Raw genomic sequence first — 23,152 nt, forward strand, 5'->3', positions numbered from 1 at the left:
CCTTCCTACCTCTCTTACCCCTGATCCTCTCAAACCATTCTTGTCATTGCCTCCAAGGTAATCTTGCTAAAATGAAACAGTCTGATCCCTTCTCTGTTAAAAAATCCTTAAGTGATTTTCCACCATTTGAGGTGCTTCTCTACCACCTACAGAATTGAGTTCAAATTCTAAAGCTTGGCAAGGAGGGCCCTTACTGGATGCTTCCAGCCTCCTGTTAGTGCTCTCTGTCTGCCAGCTCCTGGCCTGCCCCCTCCCTGCCTTTTCCCACCCTTTATATGTGCCCTCTGGTCTGTTTAGGGCACTCTGCCTGTCTTCCTATTCCTGGGAAAGAGTGAGGTTAGGGACCATGTTTTATTTATCTTTTTATCTCCAGCATCTAGTATATGACTTTGCTGAAAACCCTTAACCCCAAAGTGATTAATCGTGAGAGTGCGAAGGATGATGAGATACTGGGTCAGAGTCTTACTCGGACTTCAAGTTGATATGTTTTTCAAAATAAAAAGTCATAGGGAAGTTTACATGGGTTTCTGACCACTGTATCAAGTCTGAGTCTGAGTTTTTCTTTCCAGTAGCTGTGATGGTGATACTGGGTTAAAGGTGAGAAAGCTTGCATTTTTATTTGGAGAAAAGGGTGTATTCACAGGAGGTCTCAGAGCCGTGAATCCTGTTGCTGTAACAGGGCTGGTCCTGTGCTCTTTTATTCCTGTCTCCAATCTGACTTAATGTGCTTCGCCATTCAGCTCTAGAACGGCAGATTCCTGTTTCTATGAATGAAGACGATTTCTCTCTAAAGGTCTCTGTGGTACTTAGTAGGTGGATTTAAGGGAAACTACAAATGACTGGTAAACGCTGGCCCAAGTGCCCCGAACACCAGTACTTAGAGCCCGTGTTTGTTCGTCATGATTCAGTCTGTCCAGAATGTTTTCCTGGTTTTGTGAATCAGCATTGCTTCCCGAACTGATCATCACGCCTTACATCTTTCTCTCTCCCAAAACCTAGGTAAGAATCTTGATGCCGTCCACGACATCACGGTGGCATACCCTCACAACATTCCTCAGACAGAGAGGCACCTCCTCCAAGGAGACTTCCCCAAGGAGATCCACTTCCACGTCCGCCGATACCCGATAGACACCCTCCCCGCGTCCAAGGAGGACCTCCAGCTCTGGTGCCACAAGCGCTGGGAGGAGAAGGAAGAACGGCTACGCTCCTTCTATCAGGGGGGGAAGAATTTTTCCTTCACTGGGCAGAGTGTAATTCCACCTTGCAAGTCTGAGCTCAGGGTCCTGGTGGTCAAGCTGCTCTCTATGCTCTACTGGACCCTGTTCAGCCCTGCAATGTGCCTGCTCATATACTCGTACAGTCTTGTTCGCTGGTATTTTATAATCACCATTGTCATCCTAGTACTGCAAGAGAGACTACTTGGTGGACTGGAGATCATCGAACTTGCATGTTACCGTTTTTTACACAAACAGCCACATTTGAATGCAAAGAAAAATGAGTAAGATTATAAGATTCACCATGTAACGACCTAGGGAATACTTTAGAAATGTTGTAAGCCTTTGTAAACAGATGCGTTTTTGCATGACCTTGTCAGATGTTTCTTACTATCATCATTATTCGTCAAAGATATTTCACACTAAGTTTTGTGGGAAAATATTGCTACACACGATTTTTTTTTTTTTTTTTAAATCTCTGAATGTAATCTCAATACACATAGCAGGGAGCTATCGCTGTGAAATAACTCGGGACAGAGACAGAGTCTTCTTAAATGATCACCGGGCTGTTCGCAGACAACGTACACACAAGATTTTCCCCAAGGCCCAATCCTGTTTCCTAACAAGAGGCAGATCCGGGGCCCCTGAGCGAGCGCTGGCCCAGAGCAAGTGCTGGCACTGGCCTGTGGGTGAGGGCCTCCCTCCCAAACGCCTTTCTATGCCAATCAAACCATCGCATCCTTCCTTAAGACCAGAAACCAGAAATCTCTTGTCCTTAAACTGACCAAACATTTTGATAGGAAGTCCTTCATTATTCATAAAATCTTGGCTTTTTGCCGTGTGCTGACCTAGGCGTCAGAAGACCACCTGTGCCCTTTTTTCACGTGGAAAATAAGACCTGGACGTGTCTCAGGTAGCAACTGCAGGCTCTCCACTTAGAAGCCTCAGTTTGAATTTTTAAAGATAGGAGTTACTTACAGTTTATTCCTTCATTGCTACTTAATCTTGCATGCTTAGCACTGGTTTCTTTCCAGCTTGTGGGCAGGTGTAGCTTTTTCTATGTGAAAAACAGTAAAAAGTCACTTTTTTAAAGGAAAGCGTAGAACCTTGTTACTGCAGTCAGAAACTCTCTTGTGAAGTTACATCTTTTGAAATATTTCTTTAAAACCTGCCCCAAAAAGGAAGGTTAGTGTACTTTCTATGTGAACATGGGTCTCTAACTTCTGCCATTCAAACAACAACAACAAACAGGGCAGTAGTGGTTTATCCCAAATTTAACCAGTGTAGCCTTGACAAATTTTACTCTTAAAACCAAAATAACACCAAAATGAATTCATTTTTTAATGATAGCAAGGGGGGAACCGCTCTCTTTTTCAGTCCAGTCTTCCTCTTTCAACAGTAAAATTTGAACCCATTTTTGACCAATTGTTGGACTAAATATTCCTGTCATTTAAAGTCAGTGGAAAATCCAGCACACCAACAACACTAACCTCCTTCTGAGGCCTGAAACGTGTGTGGTCACTGTTTCCACGTTCCCCAAGCTGGGCACTACTGTGCTATGCTGTGTGGTGAGAAGATACTGGTCAGAGCAGCAGGAAGTGAGGCAGTGACAAGTCTGGAGCTGCTGGCAAATCTCTCAGCTTTCCTCCTGCTTTGACCTAGCCTCAGAAGCTATTGTTTTATCTACTCTTTGGGCATGAATACCTTCTCTTTAATTACATCTCATTTTGGCTCCACAGTGACTTTGACCCAACAATGGAAACGTGCATTGCTGTGGCAGGTAGGCAGGGCAGGGCAGGAGCTGAGCTTACCAGGCAGTTTCTTTTAGCAGAACTGGTTGCGGCAGACAGATGTTGACACACAGTTCTGTTTGGGAGAGTAGCAGCAGTACCTCTGCCGAAAAGCACCAACCTATATTTAACTGCTCCCTCAAGGCTGCTTTTAATCCTGCCAGGAGCTACTAATTAGCCATTACGTACATCTGTTGCAAACCCAGCTGTAGAAGGATAGTTTTTAAGGGTTTTTTTGCTGTTGTTTTCTTAATAAAGGAGGTTTCTAATTTAGGTTTCTCTCCGACTTCCTTTGGTTATATTTGGAAACACAGAAATAGTTTAACAGTCAGGATTGCATTTGTCCTGGGTAAAAGAGAAAAGCTGGGTTTCCGCCCCCCTCAGGTGTTTATACTGTCTCTCCACTGCCCTTCCTCCAATTTCTCAGAGCTCGTTCTTCAAGGTATAACATGGCCTCTTTAACTCTCTGAAACTTGTGAAAGGGGAAGTCTTTTTTTCTTTCTTTTTGAAAAATGTTTTCTTTTGATCATACAAAAATAGATGTAAGATAAAATGGAAACTTTTTTTTACCTACCCCAAATTCATAAGCACTAAAACTGGGAAATACAGACATTACACTTTTAAGAATTAGAAATGGTAACTTCAGAAAGAAAAATAGTTGCTTATTTGTGTTTTCTTACACATTGATATTTTTCTTATTTAAAAAAAATGTTAAAGAAATATGCAGTTAATGACCTGGCACTTAGAACTACCTATGGTTGCGATCGGAATGTCAGGTAGAAACTAATCCACTTCAGTATTGGGATTGGACTCAGGACTGATCCCTCCACACCTTTCCACGTCATCACTGGACTCAAGTGGCTGCTAGACACACACTTAATGCCCTTTCAGCCCTTTGAAGGTAAACATCGTGGACTTGAAAATGCTTACAGGGCTGTATGTCCAATGGTTAAATCTTTACCATTCAGATGCATTTTAAATAAAGCGAGTGTGGTTTATACACGCCATGAGCCATCCTACTTAAAATGGGAACCCACAAGGAAAGGCAGTGAATGATTAGCTCACAAGTTCTTCCACCAGACATCTGTGATGAAACAAGCCTGAGTAATTGTGAAATTCAGTAGGAGAACGTGGTAAGAGACTAAAAGAAAAAATAAATGTTAGACCAAGCCCAGCAGTTAAAACTCCTAATAAAACTTTTCCTTGTTTGTTATACCATTAAAACAGATTAGGGGGAAATAACAGCTTCCACAGCACCAGTCAGAAACCGTACATGGGAGCCAACTGTACGTACATTCTGCCGAAAGGGGCAGACATTCCCATTTCACCTGGACTTCAAACTCTGGCCGCCACCACCATGCCCTGTGCACTTTTACAATAGAGACTAATGGAGGGAGCCTGTTGGTATTGTTTACATTTCTTTATATAAATAATGTGCTTTCAGTGCCTTAGTTACGGGTCCCTTTCTTTTTCTTGTTCCACAAATCCTGGAATGCGTTTCTTAGGTAAAAGTGTCTTTTTGCTACTCACTGGGAGTGGTTTCTAAGCCGCTGGCCACTGGGGTAAACATTACTTTATGATGTCATCGGGAGAAGAGCTTGACGCTGAGGCAGTGCTTGCCTTAGAGCTATTATTTATGCTGTAGAGAACAAAAACGGTCTCATCACATGATGAGCTTCAGCTTAGATAGGGCCCTAAAGTTGTCTTGTATTGACCTTACATTTTTATTTCAGATGAGAATCTTGGTTTTGGTAATTTATTTTTTAAAAATCATTGTGTACAAAACACCAAGTTTTAAAAATAACTCACAGAATGGCCTTAGTTTTCAATGTCTACTGGTATGTATGTGAGTTGTGTTATCTGTAATATAGATCCCAGAATAAAGTGGAGTGAATTAAGTAGAGTTTACACGTGTGTTGTGTTTCTGTTTTTGCAGGACTGCCTGGGTGCTACTTCGTTCTCCCACATTGTTCTAGCCTTACCATAGGTAATAGTCAGAAAGAGCTGATTGCTTAGAACTCTTTCACATATGTTTAAAAAAAAGTCTCAGCAAGAACGGAATATACTGCTTGCATAATTAAAAAAGTCCAGAGGCCACAGTTGAATTCAGGATTAGTGAATGTCATTAGAACTTGATTTTCCTCCATCTCTCATTCAGCCCTGAGGGCAGGATAGTCATCCCACAAGTGTGGGGCTTTTATGGTAAATACCAGCACCACCAGCTGTAAGTGGTAAAAGGGACTCTGCAGTCCCCCCACCTCCCACTATCAGGGAGTTTACCTGTGAAAGCAAATCTTGGACCAAAACCTGACAAATGTATGAAAATGTGCTTAGCAAAGAGACATACACACAGAAATCATAAAACTGAAGGGCAGCAGAATTTGCCACCCCAAAATACGATTGTAGAAGTTCACTCAAAATATGCCACTTTGGTAAATTGATGATTTTGAGCTGTAGGCACTTGAGAAATGGCAAAGTGAGGACAGGCTTTCTCTGAACTCAGCCTAAAGACAGACCCTCAAAAAGGAACTCAACTGCCATAAATCCCCTCCCTGGGAGTTTCATCAACCAGGGAACATTGACTCTTGTCACAAGAGAGGAGACCAGAAGTCCACACCACACCCAGACAGACACTGTCATAGCTGTCATACCTCCCATCTATTCTAAGGGCCCATTCATCTTCTCTAAAAGTCATCGACTCTCCCCTCACAGGTCTACTTCCCCCTTCGTTTTCCCCTTTAAGATAATCATTTAAGGCCGAATTATAAGCCACCTCAGGGAGTTACTCATTTTTTCCTAGGTTTCTTCCATGTGTACCTGAGGGATACATGTTAATAAACTTCTGTTGGTTTTTCTCTTGTTAATCTTTTATTACGGGGGTCCCAGCCAAGAACTCAGAAGGGTAGAGGGAAATTATTTTCCTCCCCAACAGAACCTATTCTTGTAAGCTCATTCTGTCTTCAGATTCTCCAACAAGCACTTTGCTTGAAAGATTCACTCTGTGAGGAGTGCACAGTGTCATTCTCTGGGAAAGGGGCATGCAGGCCAGGCATAGGGGGCCAGGAGAGCACAGACTTCGAGAGCTGCTTTCAAGGCTGGTGGGATTTCTACATACTGTTTACACAAGGGGAGGGAGGAGAACACAGTCTTTCTAGCCACCCACCTGTCTTCCACATTCCTCATTTTACCGATAGATTATACACAGGGCTTAAGTAACTCCCTGTGGAGGGTGGGCTTCAGAAGCCAGCTAGGAAGCCCCAGGATGTACACAGAAACTAATCTACACACAAACAAGGCGCTCGTCATGCAGTAACATTTTAAAAGTAAATTTCTAAGAGACAACTTGTGCTCTCCCAGCTGCGTTGACTTGATTCACAGGACCTGCATAGGGGCTAGATGCCTGCAGTCTCTTCAGCCCTCCATCCTCTCAGGTTCAAGTCCACTGGGAAAGAACCAGAGACTTCTTGTCATGCGGGGCGTCCAGCGGGGTCTCTGCTCCCGCTCCCCACAAAAGAATGTAGGATATGGTGAGGCCAAAAAAGAACACCCACGGAGCCATAAGTAGGGGAGTCATATCACTATATTCTCGCTGGCGGCTGGGTTGGAGACACAGGAAGCAGGAGCCACACTGTTCGCAACCCTCACTGCACCGCTTGCAGGCTCAGCCACCATCTTCTTGCTAGCCCCCATTTTCTTGCTAGCGTAGCCACAGCAGTTATATTAGTGGCCAATGGCTCACTGGTTACAGCTGACGGCCAACTAGCCACAGCTGACGGCCATCCAATCACAGTTGATGGCCATTTACTACCTGAGCCAGCACCTTTCTATGTGAGGCCGAGAGCCTGGAAACTGCTTGTTGGGGCTCTGTCCCTACACTTCTTCCCCTGTGGCTCAGCCAAAATCCTAAATTAGGTTTCAATGATCATTCCTGAACCACTTGCTTGCCCAGAAATACCATGGGGGTTACATCTCTGGGTTACTCGCTGCCTCCTGGAGCTAGGGGTGGAGTTTGTTCCCCTGGAGCACAGGGGTGGGATGAATTTTAAGAAGACTGTTACGAATAGGATGAAATGATGCAGATGGCCAGATGTTGCCTTAACTATAGAACTTCCCAAACCCACCAGTGGAGTGAGGAGCAAATCAGCATGGTTTCCACTGACCCCTACACAGCGAGACACAGAGGGTCTCAGCAGCCTTCTCTAGCAACACCAGGGGAACCCAAGCTCTCCCATAGGTGTGCACGGACAGCCTCATCAACAATCGGCCCCTCTGAATTCTTCAGTCATCAAGACTTAAGCAATACAGTACTGAAAGCGTTTTTCTTTCCCTGGAAAATCTGTGGACGTATAAATAACCGTAGCTCTAACATCTCTCCTTGTTGGTTGATGTGCTTCTCATTCTAGCACTGCAAGTGCAGAATCTCGTGATATCACCCATTCCTCCCTGACCTGCCTCGAAGGTCAAGTTGTCACCCCACCTGTGCCTTCCTCTTCAGGGGCAGCCTTTCCTTCCTATTGCATTACATCTGGCAAGTCTGGGAACCTGCTACGTAGCAGCTCTCTCTACTCCAAGTTCACATACCAGTCTTAGTACACAGGACCCAGGTGGTCTCACCACAGCCCAAGTTAACGATGGAAACCCCTTCTCAGAGCCCTTGGAGGTCTCCTACTGATCGTTGGGCAGCGTAGACCCTACCTATTCCAGTTCTCCCAACCCAGCCCTACCTCAGGCCCAGGATTTCCCCAGGAGTGAATCTTTATAGCAACATAACTGGCTACACAAACCTGGTTGATGTCCCAAACCTCAAGTGTCCCCTGTCCTTTCCCACCTTTGCTCATAACCCTCACTTGTGAAAGGTGCTTTCTTCATCAGCCCAAGTCTAGGCAAATCCCACTTTCTCCCTGAAGCTTTCCCTGATCAATCTAGCTTGAAATGTCCTCCTGTCATGCTATTTCTCTGCAACTCCCGCTTGACTATATTACATACTTTCTTATGTTATAGTTATTTTTTAGTCTTATCGCCTCAGCTGGATTATAAGCTTCTGGAAAGCAAAGATAAGGATGTCTCATATGTTTCTTATCCCAAACAGTGTTCAGCCCAGCACCTTATCTATTCTTTTTACACAATGAATTCTTAACAGCGATTCCCTGGAAGTCATTCATAAAGGATCCAGTTCTAAACTAAAGCTTGGGCCAGAAATTTACAAATTTAAAATAACAAAACAAAAAAAAAATTGAGATAAATAGATTTTTTTTTTAACCAGAACCAAACCATGTTTGACTAATGATATGATTTATCAAAATATATTAATATCTGGATTCTTTAAAGTAGAAACTTTGTCCAAAATGTGCTTTATTCTTTGCCCTTCCTGCCCATATACCCACTTTTCTTCTTTCAAAAAAAACCCCCCACAGTTTAGGAAGCACCACCTTCCAGGTGTGAAGCCAATGAGACAGAAATGAAGAAGGTAAAGAAGAGAGGACATTCTGTCCAAGGCATAGGCCTGTTTCTGGTGCCAATGTGTGGGTGCAGCAGGGCTGCAGGATCCCTGAGCACAGCTGGCCAGGAGAGGGCACAAGCCCTGGGGCCACTTGGTCCAAGGCACAGGGCTAAGTAGGTGTTGCCAGCAGTAGCTGGTAGCGCAACTTCCAGAAACTGTTGTAAAGTTACAAATGACCACAGGCCACAATGGGAATTTTCCGTCCCATGGGCTGGAGACTTCACCTCTTCATTCCGTAAGATCTCAACTCCAACTGGGAAACAGTCATTAGTGTGACCAGTACTTACCAGGGACTTGAGCAGCAGACTTGGTTCCCCTGGTTGGCCTCCAGGCGTGCAGGGAGTGGGCCACGGAAGGGGACAAATTACTCAGAGGGTGTGAGTGCACAGTGACAGATTTGAGATTGGGCCTGCAGCCAAAAGCCAGCACACACGAGGCTTTAAGGAAGCATGAGGTCATTTCGAGAAGGAGAGCAGGCGTGCAGAGAGCCCAGCTCTTCCCTGCCTGCCTTCTGCTTCAGCGATGACTTCATTCATTCTGAGGACACACAAGGCTGGAGGCCCAGCTGCCTTGAAGAGCCAGCCCGTGATTCTATGCAGAAGCGTCACCAAGGATGAGAAGTTGGCTGTGGGTCCTTCTAAGGTGGTGGCTGGGGAACTAAGAGGCAGAGACAAGGCTGGCTTCTCAGGCATGCATCTGGGTGGTGGCACAGGGTCCAGGGCTCAGAAGGGTCCTTTCCTTGGCTCAGTGCCCTGCTGTCCTTATCTTGAAGGTCTCAATAGTTTTCTGAGCAAGGGCCTTCCCTTTCCACTGGGCCCAATGAATTTTGTCTCTGCTCCCTGCTGCAGGCCGTAGAGACCCAGGAAAGTCTAGTTTAGAATCATGGTCCTCAGCCCTGGCTGCACATGGAAGTCACCCGATGCTTTTTAAAACTATAGGCAGCCAGCCCTCCCCACCCCATCCCACATCCAGGATGGAGATGGCGTAGGCATCAGTTTAGGGGTAACCCTCCTCAGGTGGTTTTCAGGCATGGCCAGGCTGGAGAAGGCTGATTGTCAGGTGTTCTCCCAGGCTGCGACCTGCAAGAAGTCCTGTCTGAGATGTGGGTGCCTTCTCTCCAGGGAGGCCCTCACTTTGCAGCCCTGCATTGTGGTACTCACCACACTGCCCTGAAAGCCACCCCACTTCTGTCTCCAGCAGAGCACACATACCTAAGGGCATGGACTGGATTTCATTCATCTTTGCACTGGACACACAGCAGGCGCTCAAGAAACTTTTATCCCCTGATTCATTTGAACTGAAAACCAACATGCAATCTACATTTTTATCACTGCCTCTTTAAACCTTGGGGCTGAAACGCCTCATGACTCACCAGCGCAAACTGCTCCTCCCTGCCAGCACGTGAAATGATAAAGAAGGTCTCAGTCTCCTGTCTGGAACTTACTCTGCTTTCCCTGGGATCCAGCTACCACTTGAGAATCACATTTGCATCACAGCTCCTTCAAAGACCAACTTCCTTATCAGATATTTTAATTATTCTACTATTTTTCATAAACTTATAAAATTGTCAAATTTATTTTTGAAATCTCCATTATTTTCACAATGTCTGAGGTGCACTGCTTTTTGCCTGTGTGCATTCTGGTAAACTCTTCTATGTTTTTGTGGAAGTCAGAGATTAGGAGTCTGCTTCCTGGGCAGTGCAGTTGGACAGGGCCTGATAGATGGAACCTTCTGAGATTCCACCAGCGCTGAAAGGACTTGAAGGTAGTAAACAGCAGAGATTTTTTTTTTTAAGTTGTTATATCCCATTTGATCAGAATATTTTAGAAAACCATTTCTAGAATATTCTAGAAAAACATTTTGGTCCTGAGACCTCTTTACACTCTTAAAAGTTATAGAGAAGTCCAAAATACTTTGTACGGGTTCTATCTATCAATAGTTATTGTGGCAAATATTTAAAATGTTGGTTTATTCATTGATTAAAATAATAAACCTACTGCATGTTCACACATATAATGTAGTTCTTGTGACAAATAACTATTTTCCAAGAAAAAGATTAGTGAGAAGTATGGCACTGTTTTATTTTGCTGATCTCTTTAATGTATGGCTTAAGAAGACAGCTGAATTCCCATATCTGCTACTGTAGTCAGTCTGTTAAATATCACCCATCATGTAGCCTCTGGAAAACTGTACACTTGTGAGAGACTGAGAATGAAGAAGGTGAATTGCGTGTTGGTGTTCCCAGACACCACCCGGTCAGAGGGAAGGGCATACAGGGAGCCAGAGATACGGGCTTGACCTGATGGATCCTCTGAAAGGGCTGACAAAGGTCAGTCCAGTTGTAAGAACCACTGTCCAGACTGTCCATTTTCTCTGGCATGTGATTCAGCAGCCAGCACTATACGTGAGAAGGAGGTGTGGGGAGGCCCAGGCCTGGAAAATGGGAGAAAGAGCTATGGTCCCAGCCCCCGACTCAGCTGCTATAACTCTCAGCAAGTCCCTCCCCTCCCTGAGCCTTCGTTTCCTCATCTGTAAACTGATGACATTGAGCTACATCAATGGATCTGAATCCAGGCTACACAACAGAACCTCCTGGAGAGCTGCAAGGATGTGCGAAAGCCAGGCCCCACTCCAGAGTACTACACCAGGACATCTGCCTGTGGAGTCCAATGTCAGTGTCGCCCATGTGGCAGGTAAAGGACACAGGCGTCCATTGAAAGGAGCACTCGATCGTCAAAGCTGGAACAATGCGAGCAACCAGATACACAAACTGATGCAAATGGATTATAACCTACAAAATAAAATAAATATGCATGAGTTCATATGGATATAAATAATAATTGAACACATCATAAATAGGGGAGAAGGAATTAGTCCTCCTTACTGTAGCATTACAATTACTAAGTGTAGAAGAAAGAAATGATGGAAATAGCAAATCACCATTGGGCAAACACCACAGAAATAATTGTCATAGGCAAGAATCATTGATGGGTACTAAATTTAGTGAGAAAAAGTATATGATGAGAAACAGGATAGCTACAGAGCCTCACAGTATATCTCCCCATAAATTGGTGATTAAACACAAAGGGAAAAATGATAACTTTATAGTGAAGTCTGGCAAATACCACCGTAACCATCTGATCTAGGTTACCATCACCAGAACCAAAGCATACTGACAGCACGCACCCCCTGAGAAGGGCACAACATCATTTTGCCCCAAATGCATAATCTTTACAAACTAACTGTCCAGTACTTTTTAAAAGTGTCAAGGTCATGAATGACAAAGAAAGACTGAGGAACTGCTGCAGATTCGGGAATGGGGGAGACTCAGGAGACATAACCACTAAATGCAAAGTGGGATCCTGTAAAAAATTGAATAAGCTCTGTAACTTAGTTGCCATTATGGTATCAGTGTTCATTTCTTGGGTTTGCTGACGGCCCTCTGGTTATGTGAGATGGTAAGGTTTGGGGGAGCTGGGTGAAACGTACACTCCTGCCTCAACATTCTTTGCCCTGTGATTCCTTTTCCGAGATGCTTTCCCCCTAGAGAGCCACATGGTTGGTCCATTCATTCCATTCACTCACTCCTGTCTTTACTCAAACATGTGGAGGCCTGCGGCGGCAATTTTTCCACTGTAGGAGAATATTACTCAACCAAGCCATGTGCTCCCCATTCATTTGTTAGGAGACATCCCCACAATCTTCCTACTGAGACCAGGAATAAAGGTATCAATGGTGGGAGAGGCGGGGCCAGTGCATCATCTTTCTTGGCTGGAATCAAAGGACGGTCAAGGCGCAGGAGTCCTGAGCGGGGTCTGCAAATGTCCAAATGGGGTGTTGTTAGGAAGAACAAAGGGCAGCGTCTTCCCACCACTCCCCCTGCACAGGGCCCAGGACGAGAATGGGGCCTGGTCAGCAACTGAGGCCAATGGCATCCCTACTGCATGCCCTGCCCCGTGCGGGACGCATGCCCACTGGGGCGATGGGAAGAGGCCAGACACTGTCAAAGAATTTTACAGAATGCTGCTGGAAACCCATTACCCATTTTCACCCATTCTTTCATTTGAATCTCATAGCATTCTGTGATGGAAGGAAGCTGGGTCATGAGCCTTTCCTCCATTTCTCAGATGTGGAACTGAATAACTCCAAAGTGAGGTCCTTTTGTTTAGAAGGAGGGTATTGGGAAAGATGGAGGGGCTTCTGCACAGCAAAAGAAATAATTAGCAAAATAAAAAGGCAATCTACAGAATATGAGAAAATAGTTACAAACCAACTATCTGATAAGGAGTTAATATCCAAAATAAATAAGGAACTCATACAACCCTGTAGCAAGAATAAAATAAAATAAAATAATCTGATTTAAAAATGGGCAAAGAACTTGAATAAACATTTTTCCAAAGAAGACATACAAATGGATAACAGGTACATGAAAAGGTGCTCAACATCACTAATCATCAGGGAAATGCAAATCAAAATCACAGTAAGATCACTGCACACCTGTTAGAATGACTCTCATCAAAAAGACAAGAGATAACAAGTATCACGAGGATATGGAGAAAAGGGAACCTGATGCACTCCTGGTGGGAATGCAAATTGGCGCAGCTACTATAGAAAACAGTATGGAGTTGCCTTAAAAACTTAAAAATAGAATTACCATATGATCCAGCAATCCTACTTATGAAAACACTATCTCAGAGAGATAGCAGCTCCCCTACGTTCATTGCAGTTTCATTTACAATAGCCAACATGTGGAAACAACCTAAGTGTCCATCAATGATGACTGGATAAAGAAGATGTGAGATACACACACACACACACATACACACACAGGAGTGTTATCCAGCCATAAAAAGAAGGACAACACAGATGGACCTTCAGGACACGATGCTAAGTGAAACAAGTCAGACAGAGAAAGACAAATACTGTGTGATTCCGCTTACATGTGGAATCTAAAAAATTGAACTCATTGAAATAAAAAAGTAGAATGGAGGTTGCTGGAGGTTGGGGGATGGGGATAATGGGGAGATGTTAGTTAAAGGGTACAAACTCCCAGCCATAAAATAGATAAAACCTGGGGATTAATGCATAGCAGGGTAACTATCATTAACTATATTGTATTAATATACTTGAAAGTAGGGAAGAGAGTAGATTTTAAATGTTATCACCACACAGACACACAAAAAGCCATGGGGAGCGATGGAGGTGTTAACTAACAGGATTGTGGCAATCGTTTTGCAATATACACATGCTACCTAATCATCATTTTGTATACCTTAAACTTACATACGTTACATATCAATAACATCGCAATAAAGCTGGAAAAGAAAAGATGGTGGGGCAGACACGATCCGATCGGCCGCTGAAGTCGGCTTGCTCACTTAACCAACCAGCACTGACTGAGTCTACTTGGGGCTGGGCTGTGGATGGGGGCAGCTGAGGAGGCAGAGGCTCTGCAGGAAAGCAACTGAGGTGCAGAGTGGTAGGAGGAGGGGGAGGCAAGGACAGTTCAGGCAGCGCCTTGTAGGCTAGAGCCTAAAATGTCCATGGCGTATTATATGCGTGTTGGCGACTTGTCCTGGGGAGTAATATAATCTGGGTTGTTTTAAATAAAGAGATCATTATTGCTGCGTGAAGGATGGGTCGCAGTGGTGAAAGGTGGAACTGGGGACAGCAGCTTATCAATTGGGGGAAGGCCGCTGGGCTAAGGCATCTGTTTGCCACATTAAAGTAGCACCAGCATCTCACATTTCTCCGTCCTGTGCCAAACCTGCTCCAGAATCTCTCTTAGATTCCTCGTTCTGCGGCCTGGTGACTGCAGCCGTCCTCCCTGCTATCCAAGCAACTCCCTGCTATGTGTCAAAGATCTGCTACATGCAGACCCAGGCAAAGGACAAAGCCGTCGGCAGGGTTCTCGGGTCCCAGATCCTGCCCTTGCCCCCACGGCTGGTCTCCACCCCACCCTCTCTTGGTAGATATCCTGGGGACAACACACTGTAGCCAGTATCTCTGAAATTCTGGACAGCCTTGGGGAATTAAAAGGGGAGACATGTTCACATGTGCAGAACTTCTCATCATAGAACAAAGCCCTGGGAGGCCCTGGGGACCACAGAGCTGCTTCGGCGTTGCCTTCTCCCCCCTCTTCTTCCTCAAGCCACTGAGGATACAGGAGCCCTAATGCTCATTGATTAGCGAACATGGGATGAGCTCTGGCTCTGCATCTCTGCCTCGTTTGCACCGTTGACCATTCACCACTCCAACCCACCCTCTGGGGACCAACAGCTCTCTGTCCTGCCTGGTCAGTAAAGCTCAAGCTCGAGCAACCTGTCTTCAGCAGACTCAAGGTCATTCTGGTCTGTGGGTGGGACTTTGAAATGTTCTGAGGGCAGCCTGGTGCTGCTGGGAGAGCCTTGGCCTAACAGAAGTCAGTTCTTCAACTTTTGGAGAAGGAAAACTCCAAACAGACAGAAATTCACCACGAGGGGGTGGGAGAGGAGTGGGGAGTGGGAGGCGTAGCTGAAGACTTGTGCTTCACCTTATTCAAGGAGAATTGGGTACGTTCTTGTGGTGTAGCAAGGGTCTTGACCTTGAGTAGAAGGGATAGTAAAACAATCTGGGCTCCCAGTCCTGGCAGATGCTTGGTTTCCATATAGAAACATGACTTTTCATGAGGTTACAGAGGCTCTGACTATGGACCACAGGTGATCATTTGCTTAGAGGGAAAACCTCCTGTGTCTTGGAGCAGAAAGAGAACATTCTTCTGCCAGACAATGTCAAGGCCAATGTCATGGAGAAGGAGCCTGGCAACTGACTGTTTCCTGAAACAGGAGCTGCAGGGCCTTGCCTTGACCCTCGGGTCAGCAACCTAGACCCAATGGACTGGTGGAGTTGGACTCCTAAATCAGACACTGCTGATGGGATCTGAGTCCTTCATTTGTCTACAGCTGCGTTGTGATTCCATGTTAGCTGTGAAACAGCCTCTTGGCCCAAAAGGAGGAGACTCCCATTTTCATTAGCCAACTCCATCAACAGCCAGTTCCTGTCTCCGACAATTTGGGGACTGCCATGAAGTGGACTCCCACCGGCTCCCAAAGTCACAAAGCCACAGGCCAAGTGTGCTCGAAGGGGCAGCCTTCTTGGGCCTTTCTTATGTGCCCCAGCCCCACACTCCCCCAGCTGTACCCCCTGCCATTCTGCTTGTCAGCACCCCTTCCCAGTGTCTGCACATGAGGCTCAAACTCCTTGTTCGTGCCTCATGTGGAGGCTCTGCCATCCTCATAGGTGTTCTCCTTCCCTTACTGAGCTCCTTTCTCGTGGCTGTAGCACTTAAAGTGATTTGTGTATTTTATCTCCCCTAGTGGATTCTAAGCACCCCATAGCTAGGACTCCTGAGTTGTGTCTCTGTGTCCTGCAGAGCTTCGAACCAATTTCTGACACAGGAGGAACTCAGAAAGAGCTTGTTGAATGAAAGATCTGAACAGAGACGTAGAATAAGGGCATTTGCTAGTGGGTGCTGGTCCCTTCACAGGTTGTCTTTCTCGCTTTGGTAAGTCCTCAGCCTACGAGTACCACCACCAAGGCCCAGCAGGCCTTTCACGTGACAACCATTCTCATCTAAACGTGAACCGAACACAGGGGTGAAAGTGGTCCCTGCAATGGAAGTGCCCTTGTAAGCAGCTCTGTGCCCTTCTAGATGCTCATGTCTAAACAGCCCAGGGTCCAGCCACTGCACACAGCACCGGGGGCGTGAGAGTAGGTTTATGTGCAAAGGAATGAACAGAGCTGCTTCCTCCTGAAGGCCCCTTTGGTTCCCCACAGGGAGACTGCTAAAAGCTCAGCTTCAAACTTTAGAGGACCTCTCAGACCCACATCTGGAGGCCATTTCACATCCAGCTCACACCTCCCGGAAAACCGGCCCACAGTTATTGTGTTCCACGTCCTCCCTGAGCTGCTCTGGCCCACGTCCCCTGCTCCTCAGGCTCAGAACGAGAAGCAGGCTCATCGACTCGCATGAACTCATTTGCTCTCCGGGTGCCTCCGCACCTGCTCCCTCCCGGGCCGTGAAGCCAGCCGTTTCCACAGCAAACAGTCGTAAACAGCCGGAAGGGGACCAGGACCTCAGGTGCAGTAGGAGGGGAGGGGAGTAACTGCAAACCCTTTGGCAAGGCCCATGTTCATACAGATGTTTTTACCCATAAACTGGGGGGAACTGCAAAGCAAGAACGGGCCAGGTTCCTAATGACGAGGCCTGCGAAGAGCATTCGGCCGAAGCTCAGAGAGTGACTCAGAACTTCCGCAGGTGCTGATTTCCACGCCGACAAGCTGGGCTGGGGCGAAGCGCTGGAGGACCAGGGAAGTGGGGTGTGCAGCCCAGCAAGCGAGGCCAAGGAGGCAGCCCTGGAGGTGCAATGGGTTTGGGACACGGACACCCCTGATCCCCAAATCCACATTGTGTGGCGGTGTCAGTCCATTTTCTGCAATTCTAATGAGCACAGTTCCCGAACCATCTCAGAGGTGCCGACCATGTTCGCAAGGTCTGCAAAGAAGAGCCAGTCTCTGTACCTGAGTGTCCCCAGTCGTGAAAGGTAGATGGGAATACAGCTGATAACACATGTTGGACAGTGTCTTGTACTAGGACAGAGGTAGAATATGCAGGGCAAACAACGTGGAGAGGGACGGAGTAACTAACCGGATGTGGGGCTAAGGAACAGCAGCGAGGTAACCCTCCCTTGCTGGATTGGATCTGGACAGACATCAAAGGGAAAGTACAGGGGAGTGTGGAAACAGCATCAGCAAGGGTTTGGACGTGTGACAGGCAAGCCATGTCCTGGGAGTGACCGACAGCCTAATATCTGGGAGTGTGGCATGGCTTGGGTCCTAAGTAGGGAAGACAGTGGCTCTGAGAGACGGTGCTAGAAGTGTAGGTGAGATCCAGACAGAGGAAGGTTTGAAATGCAGGCATAAGAAAACTGTCAATGTTTCAAATGTGAATTAGTTACCAACTTTTATAAATTAAGAAGTTTCATAAACAAAGCTGGGTTCTTGTGAAACTCTGGAAGGTCTGACAATGTCGGGGCCTTGGTTCCCTTGTGGCCACACTTAGCTGTGGCTGGGGGGTGGGGGACGCCCCTAAGTGGTACGAGCATCCTCCAACCTGCCCCAGTCCTCACCACTCCCTACTGTAGCCCTTTATTAACTCACCCTCAGCCTGCTTTCCTCTTTTCTGTCACCTGCCTGCCATCCATGGCCTGAGTTTGGTCTTTGCTGCAGACCCTGAAGAGATGCCAGGGGAAGGTGAGGAATTGCCACCAACATGTATTTAGGAAAATATGTTGAGGGCAGTGAGGAAAAGTCTGTAGCCTGGAGTCAGCGAGGCCAGTGAGGAGGTGCCTGAAAGAGCCCTTGTGGAGGAAAGGGCATGAAAGAAGACAGAAGCAGGAGAATGGAAGGGGCAGACTGGGATGGATTCAGTGACAGGAGTGAGGGAAAGGGATGAATTGAAGCTAATGCCAGGATTTCAAGGCCAGGATTTAGGGCAGAAGGTGGACTAATTCAAGAAGGAGATGTAGGAGGCAGAGGTGGGCTCCTGGAGAGGATGGTGAGCTCTGCTCCGTGTGTGGAGTTTGAGGGGCTGGGGCAGGGCCAAACGCACACATACACTAGCCCGGGCCTTGGCAGGCCAGAGGACCAGAGACCCAGCTTTGGGACTCTCTGCAGGAAGGTGTGGTCCGGGAGGGCCCTGCAGAGGCAGGAGGTGGAACTGAGCCACAGTTTCTCACTTCTCCCCTGGCAAGCTCAGCTCCTGCCTGGGAAATGAATCACCTAATCACAGCAAGTGTTCTGCAGGTCTGTGCCAGGAAGGGATGGTCACTCCCTCAGAATATCCCTGAAAAGATGTGTCACCTGGAGGCCAGAGCAGTGCCCACCACCAATTTTCAGACAGGGAGGGAGAAGTGGGCGTGAGCCAGGCCAAGCTGTGCCTCTCTCTGCCTGAGTCACATGGAATCGTTTTTTTGTCTTGTTCCTCTGAAGCACTCCTGGGGGATGGGGTGGGGTGGGGGCTGTGAGTCATGTGAGCCCTGTGCAGCAGATGGTGGGCAGTGAGTCACAGCTCTGCTTCTTAATCGGAAGCATATCAGAGCCCTGAAGAGAATGTGTGTATGTCCAGGTCTGGGCACTCAGCTTGCTGGTGACTGTCCATTAAATGATGACGTGACTCTCACCTGCGGGGCTTCTCTGCTCAGATGTTCATACATATTTCCCCACTGGGCCCCAATTTCTAATTATACCTTCATTTGTGTGGGGTTTTTTTGTTTTTGCTTTTGTTTTTGTTTTTATTGGTGATTGTCTATACCTACCTCTGGACTCTGAGAGCAGGGACTGGGCTGTCTAGTCCGTTTAAAATGAACGACTGAAAGAAGCAATGAACAAATGGCTCCATTTGGTGTTAAGATTTAATATAATGTGTGAGTGTGTATGTGTAACCTATTTACATACATATATGTGCTATTTTATATATGGAATAACTTTGGAAAAATAAGAGTTCACAAAACACTAATAATAGAGCTTGCTTCCCGGACACAAAGGCTGGGGATAGGAGTCTGGGCTGACAAGAACATTTTGTTTTCAGTTTATATTTCTCTTTCTCTCTCTCTCTTGCTTTTACAATGAGCAAAACCAGTTTGCAAAGTGGCTCATACTGATCACACTGTCCCACAACCCTCTCTTCCCCTGCACAACATATGGAGGATATCTTTTGTGTCTGTCTTTCCACCCTTGATTTTGCACCCCTGTGGGGCTGCTGTTCCATGTCCTGGCTTTCTTGGAGATTGCTCTCTGGTAGGTAGACTCCACACATGGGTTTGGGGATACTGGTGTGACCCCTGATCTCTTGGGTGTTGCGTCAGGTTCTTGAAGAGATAAAAGCCTGCGTGGTAGCCAGCTGAGATCTAACCCTAGAAGTGGAAGGAGGAGGAAATAGCAGAGCGAGTGCTGTGCCTGAGCAAGGACCCCAGGCAGATGGGGGTCAGGGCTGAGTAAGGAGAGAAGAGAGCAGTCAGACAGCTGTGGTGTGGGGTGCACTGTGAGCTATGCTGCTTTCTTCTATTGCCCGTGTGCTGGCTGATCCTGATGGGCAGGGCTGGAGCTCCCATAATAGGGGGGAACCTTGCCTGGCTGCACCAGCTTTTGGTCTCCTGGGACAATGATGGATGATTTATTTCACTGGCTCTACAAATCCAGAGACATCCTTTCCTGCCAATCTTCCCTCCTGCAGTTTACTGTATGTATGTCAATTAAATCTCAACAAAGTTAAAAAATTTAGGTCAAATTAAAAAGCAATGTACATATAGATATATAAACCATTTTATCTCTGCAAAAATGAATCTGAACATATCAATCATCTCATTAAATTTAAATGGATTAAACTTGCTGGTTTAAATAGAAATTGTTGTATTGTTTGAAAGAGAGAAACTATATTCTGTTTGCAAAAAACATACAAAAAAAAGGGGGGGAATCCAAAGAAACATATTTAAGAAAGTAAGGACTACAAAGGATAAAAGTGAAAGGATGGAAAAATATATACCAGTGCAACACAAGCAAAGAGAAATCTTATATAACTATTGTGCTATCAGAAAAATTGATAGCCTGAGAGCATTTGAAAGAGGAACTGACAAATCATAGTGAGCTACTTTAGCAATCTCTATCATGATTGTTAGGGCATAAAGATAAACAACCAGTAAGGATATAAAGGATCTGAACAGTTCTAGTGACGAATTTGATTTAAATGTAGAATTCTGCACTTACTAATTAGAGAATACATACTCTTCTCCCATATACTTAGAATGAATTATACTGTTCTCAATTACCTCTTTCCTTTCTTCCCTTCTTACATCCCTCCCTCCCTCCCTCTTTCCTCCCTTCCTTTCATTCATCTATCCACCCATCTATCCATCCACCCACCTATCTACACAGAATACTTACAAAAATTGACTATGCATGAACCAATCAACTGTCAACTACTTTGAAAGGTTCAGTACTATACAGATCACAGTACCTGCCCACAACATAAGTAAGTTAGAAATCAGGGATGAAAACAACATAAAACCTCATGTACCTGGAAACTGAACTAAACACACACACACACACACATCTAAATAAATCACGGGTAAAAGAATCAAAATGCAAACTAGAAAACTCTTATGACTGAATTACAGTAAAAATATATCAAAAATGTGTGGAATACAGCTAAGATAGAAATTAGAGTGGAACTTAGTATTTATATTAGAAAATCAGGAAAACTGAAGATTAATAAGCTAATACCCAACTGAAGAGCAATAAACTCAAATAGAGAGGAGAGGAAAAGAAACAATAGCATCAAGAGCACAAATTAGTACAACAGAACACAAATGTATGGTAGGGAGAATTAATTGAGCCCATATCTGGTTCTTTGAACAGATGAATGAAATATCTCTAGCAAGATTTATCAAGGAAGAAAGGTTAAAAATAAGTATTACAAATAATTTTATTTGACTACTTTAAAATTATAGATGAGATAGATAATACCCTACAGAAAAATTAATTAAATATTGTTTAATGAGAAATATAAAATCTGAGTATACATTTAAATAAATTAAATTGGTGACTAAACAATGATTTTTAAAAAAGAAACCCTTAGATAGCTTCATAGGCTAGCCCCTCCTTACCCCACACACATACAAAATTCCAGGACTAAATATACCTTTTTTTAAAACACAAATTGTTCTAGAAATGAGATGAGTTTCTTAACTCTTTAATGAAGCTGGTAAAACTGTCAAAACAAGGAAACAAGAGAAGTGAATGAAAAATTATAGTTCAACAAACACTGATGAACTCATGGGTGCAAAAATCTTGACCAAACTATTAAACAATTCATTCATGTATACAAGTTTGGCCCAGGATTGTAAAGTCATGAACAAGTTTAGCCCGGGACTGTAAAGATGAGTAGGCATAATTACATAAGCTGTTAATGTAATTCGTTACACAAAAAGATGAAAGCGAGGCAATGCCCTGGATGGGAAAGGAGACAGGAGCTGCAGTGTCCCCGCCGCGCATCTCTATGAACTGGTGGGCAGGACCTTGGCTGTGTTGTCCTGCTTCCAACAAGAATCTCATCTTCTGCAGACCTAGCCTGGGTTGCTGCCTTTGAAAACTAGGGAAGACCGGCACAATATCAACCAGAACACAGCATGGAATTACCAGAGAGGTCTTATTTTAAAACTTTATGAAGAATGAGAACCACGTGGACTTCTGCAAGGAAAATTGAACTGGCCTGAGTTTCAGGGAAAGGACAACATGAGCCCAACCTGGAACTAACACCAAGGAGATCAGGTGGCAGAAGGTCTTGTATGAGTGACAGCCCTTTCCCGAGGGCTACGTGGACTGGCGTTTCCTGGAAGAGCCCTGGGAAAACATCTATGCCGGGAAATACCGCTGATGGACTGTGGTATTTGAGTCCAGCATGGTCGTGCAGCAGCTATGCAGTGTCTGTGCAGTGTCTTGTGGTCATCTGGTGGTATATGGACCAGGGTCTTTTGCCCCCTCTTCCCCCTCCCCCCCCCACACACTGGCTTTTTGGGACCAGCCTGGCCTCTGCATTGATTGGCTATATTTTGCTTGATCTCACTGATGGAGGTGAAGGATGGAGAAGAGCAGGCGGACCGGTGGGTGAAGAACGCACTGGTCTTCGTTGCTTTCACACACGGTTTCTCGAAGATCTTGAAGACCCTGACAGAGTCTGTCAGCACTGACACCCTCTGTGCTATGTCTGTCTTCATGGTGTTAGGCCACCTCATCCTCCGCCACTACTGCACCCGTGCTGCCATTGTGTCCAGCACGTTGTCTGCAAACGTGGCCATCTTTGCTTCTGTCCGCCTCGCCTCATGTTTTTCCTGGTCCCTGCATGCCTTCATCATGGTGACATTTGCCATCCATATTTTTGCCCGTGGCCCATGTTACAGAAAACAGGGAAGACACGCATGGGTACTCCCTGCGGCTATGGGAATCACCCTGCTTTTCGCATTTTCAGCCTTGGGAGGCCTGCTGTCCATTAGCACGGGGGGAGCCATCGTCATTGCCCTTCTGCTGGTGACCAGCTCCTGTCTTTGCCTTTCTACCTCATCCACCTACAGCTTTTTCAAGAAAGCATTCATGGGCTTTGGGATGAGGCTGAAATCAAAGACTTGTCCAGGTTCCTCAGCTAAGTTAGGGACCTTCATTCCATCATTGTGAAGGTAAGCTGACACAGGAGCCTTCCAACTACCGTGTTTCCCCGAAAATAAGACCTAGCCAGACAATCAGCTCTAATGTGTCTTTTGGAGCAAACATTAATATAAGACCTGGTCTTATTTTACTATAATATAAGATCTGGTATTATATTGTATTATGATATTATAGTATTAATTATATCATATTATACCAGGTCTTATATTAAGGTTTGCTCCAAAAGATGCATTAGAGCTGATGGTCCAACTAGGTCTTATTTTCGGGGAAACAGGGTAGGATAAGATTTGAAAGCAGAATTCCATCCTGGAAGCACGAGACTAATGTGGGTGGGAGAACAGAGCTCAAAGGAAAAAATTAACCAAAGGCTTGGGTGGCGAAGGTGCTCATCC

General features: G+C 45.6%; 1 protein-coding gene and 1 pseudogene across 4 annotated transcripts in view; both read left to right on the forward strand.

Annotated features, from left to right (window-relative positions):
• The window catches only part of LCLAT1 (lysocardiolipin acyltransferase 1), a 159,094-nt gene extending 154,187 nt beyond the window's left edge, over nucleotides 1-4,907 (forward strand). For all 4 annotated transcript variants that reach the window (XM_074331846.1, XM_074331848.1, XM_074331849.1 and 1 more), the window contains exon 6: nucleotides 1,000-4,907. In XM_074331846.1, coding sequence (XP_074187947.1) covers nucleotides 1,000-1,502 — 503 coding nt within the window. In that variant the 3' untranslated portion in view covers nucleotides 1,503-4,907. The remainder of the gene's footprint in view (nucleotides 1-999) is intronic.
• A 16,001-nt stretch (nucleotides 4,908-20,908) lies between these two features.
• On the forward strand, nucleotides 20,909-22,741 carry LOC109449235 (phosphatidylinositol N-acetylglucosaminyltransferase subunit C; annotated as a pseudogene).
• Nucleotides 22,742-23,152: the final 411 nt, after the last annotated feature.

The sequence above is a fragment of the Rhinolophus sinicus genome, linkage group LG05, assembly GCF_036562045.2.
Source record: "Rhinolophus sinicus isolate RSC01 linkage group LG05, ASM3656204v1, whole genome shotgun sequence".
Lineage (NCBI taxonomy): Eukaryota > Metazoa > Chordata > Mammalia > Chiroptera > Rhinolophidae > Rhinolophus > Rhinolophus sinicus.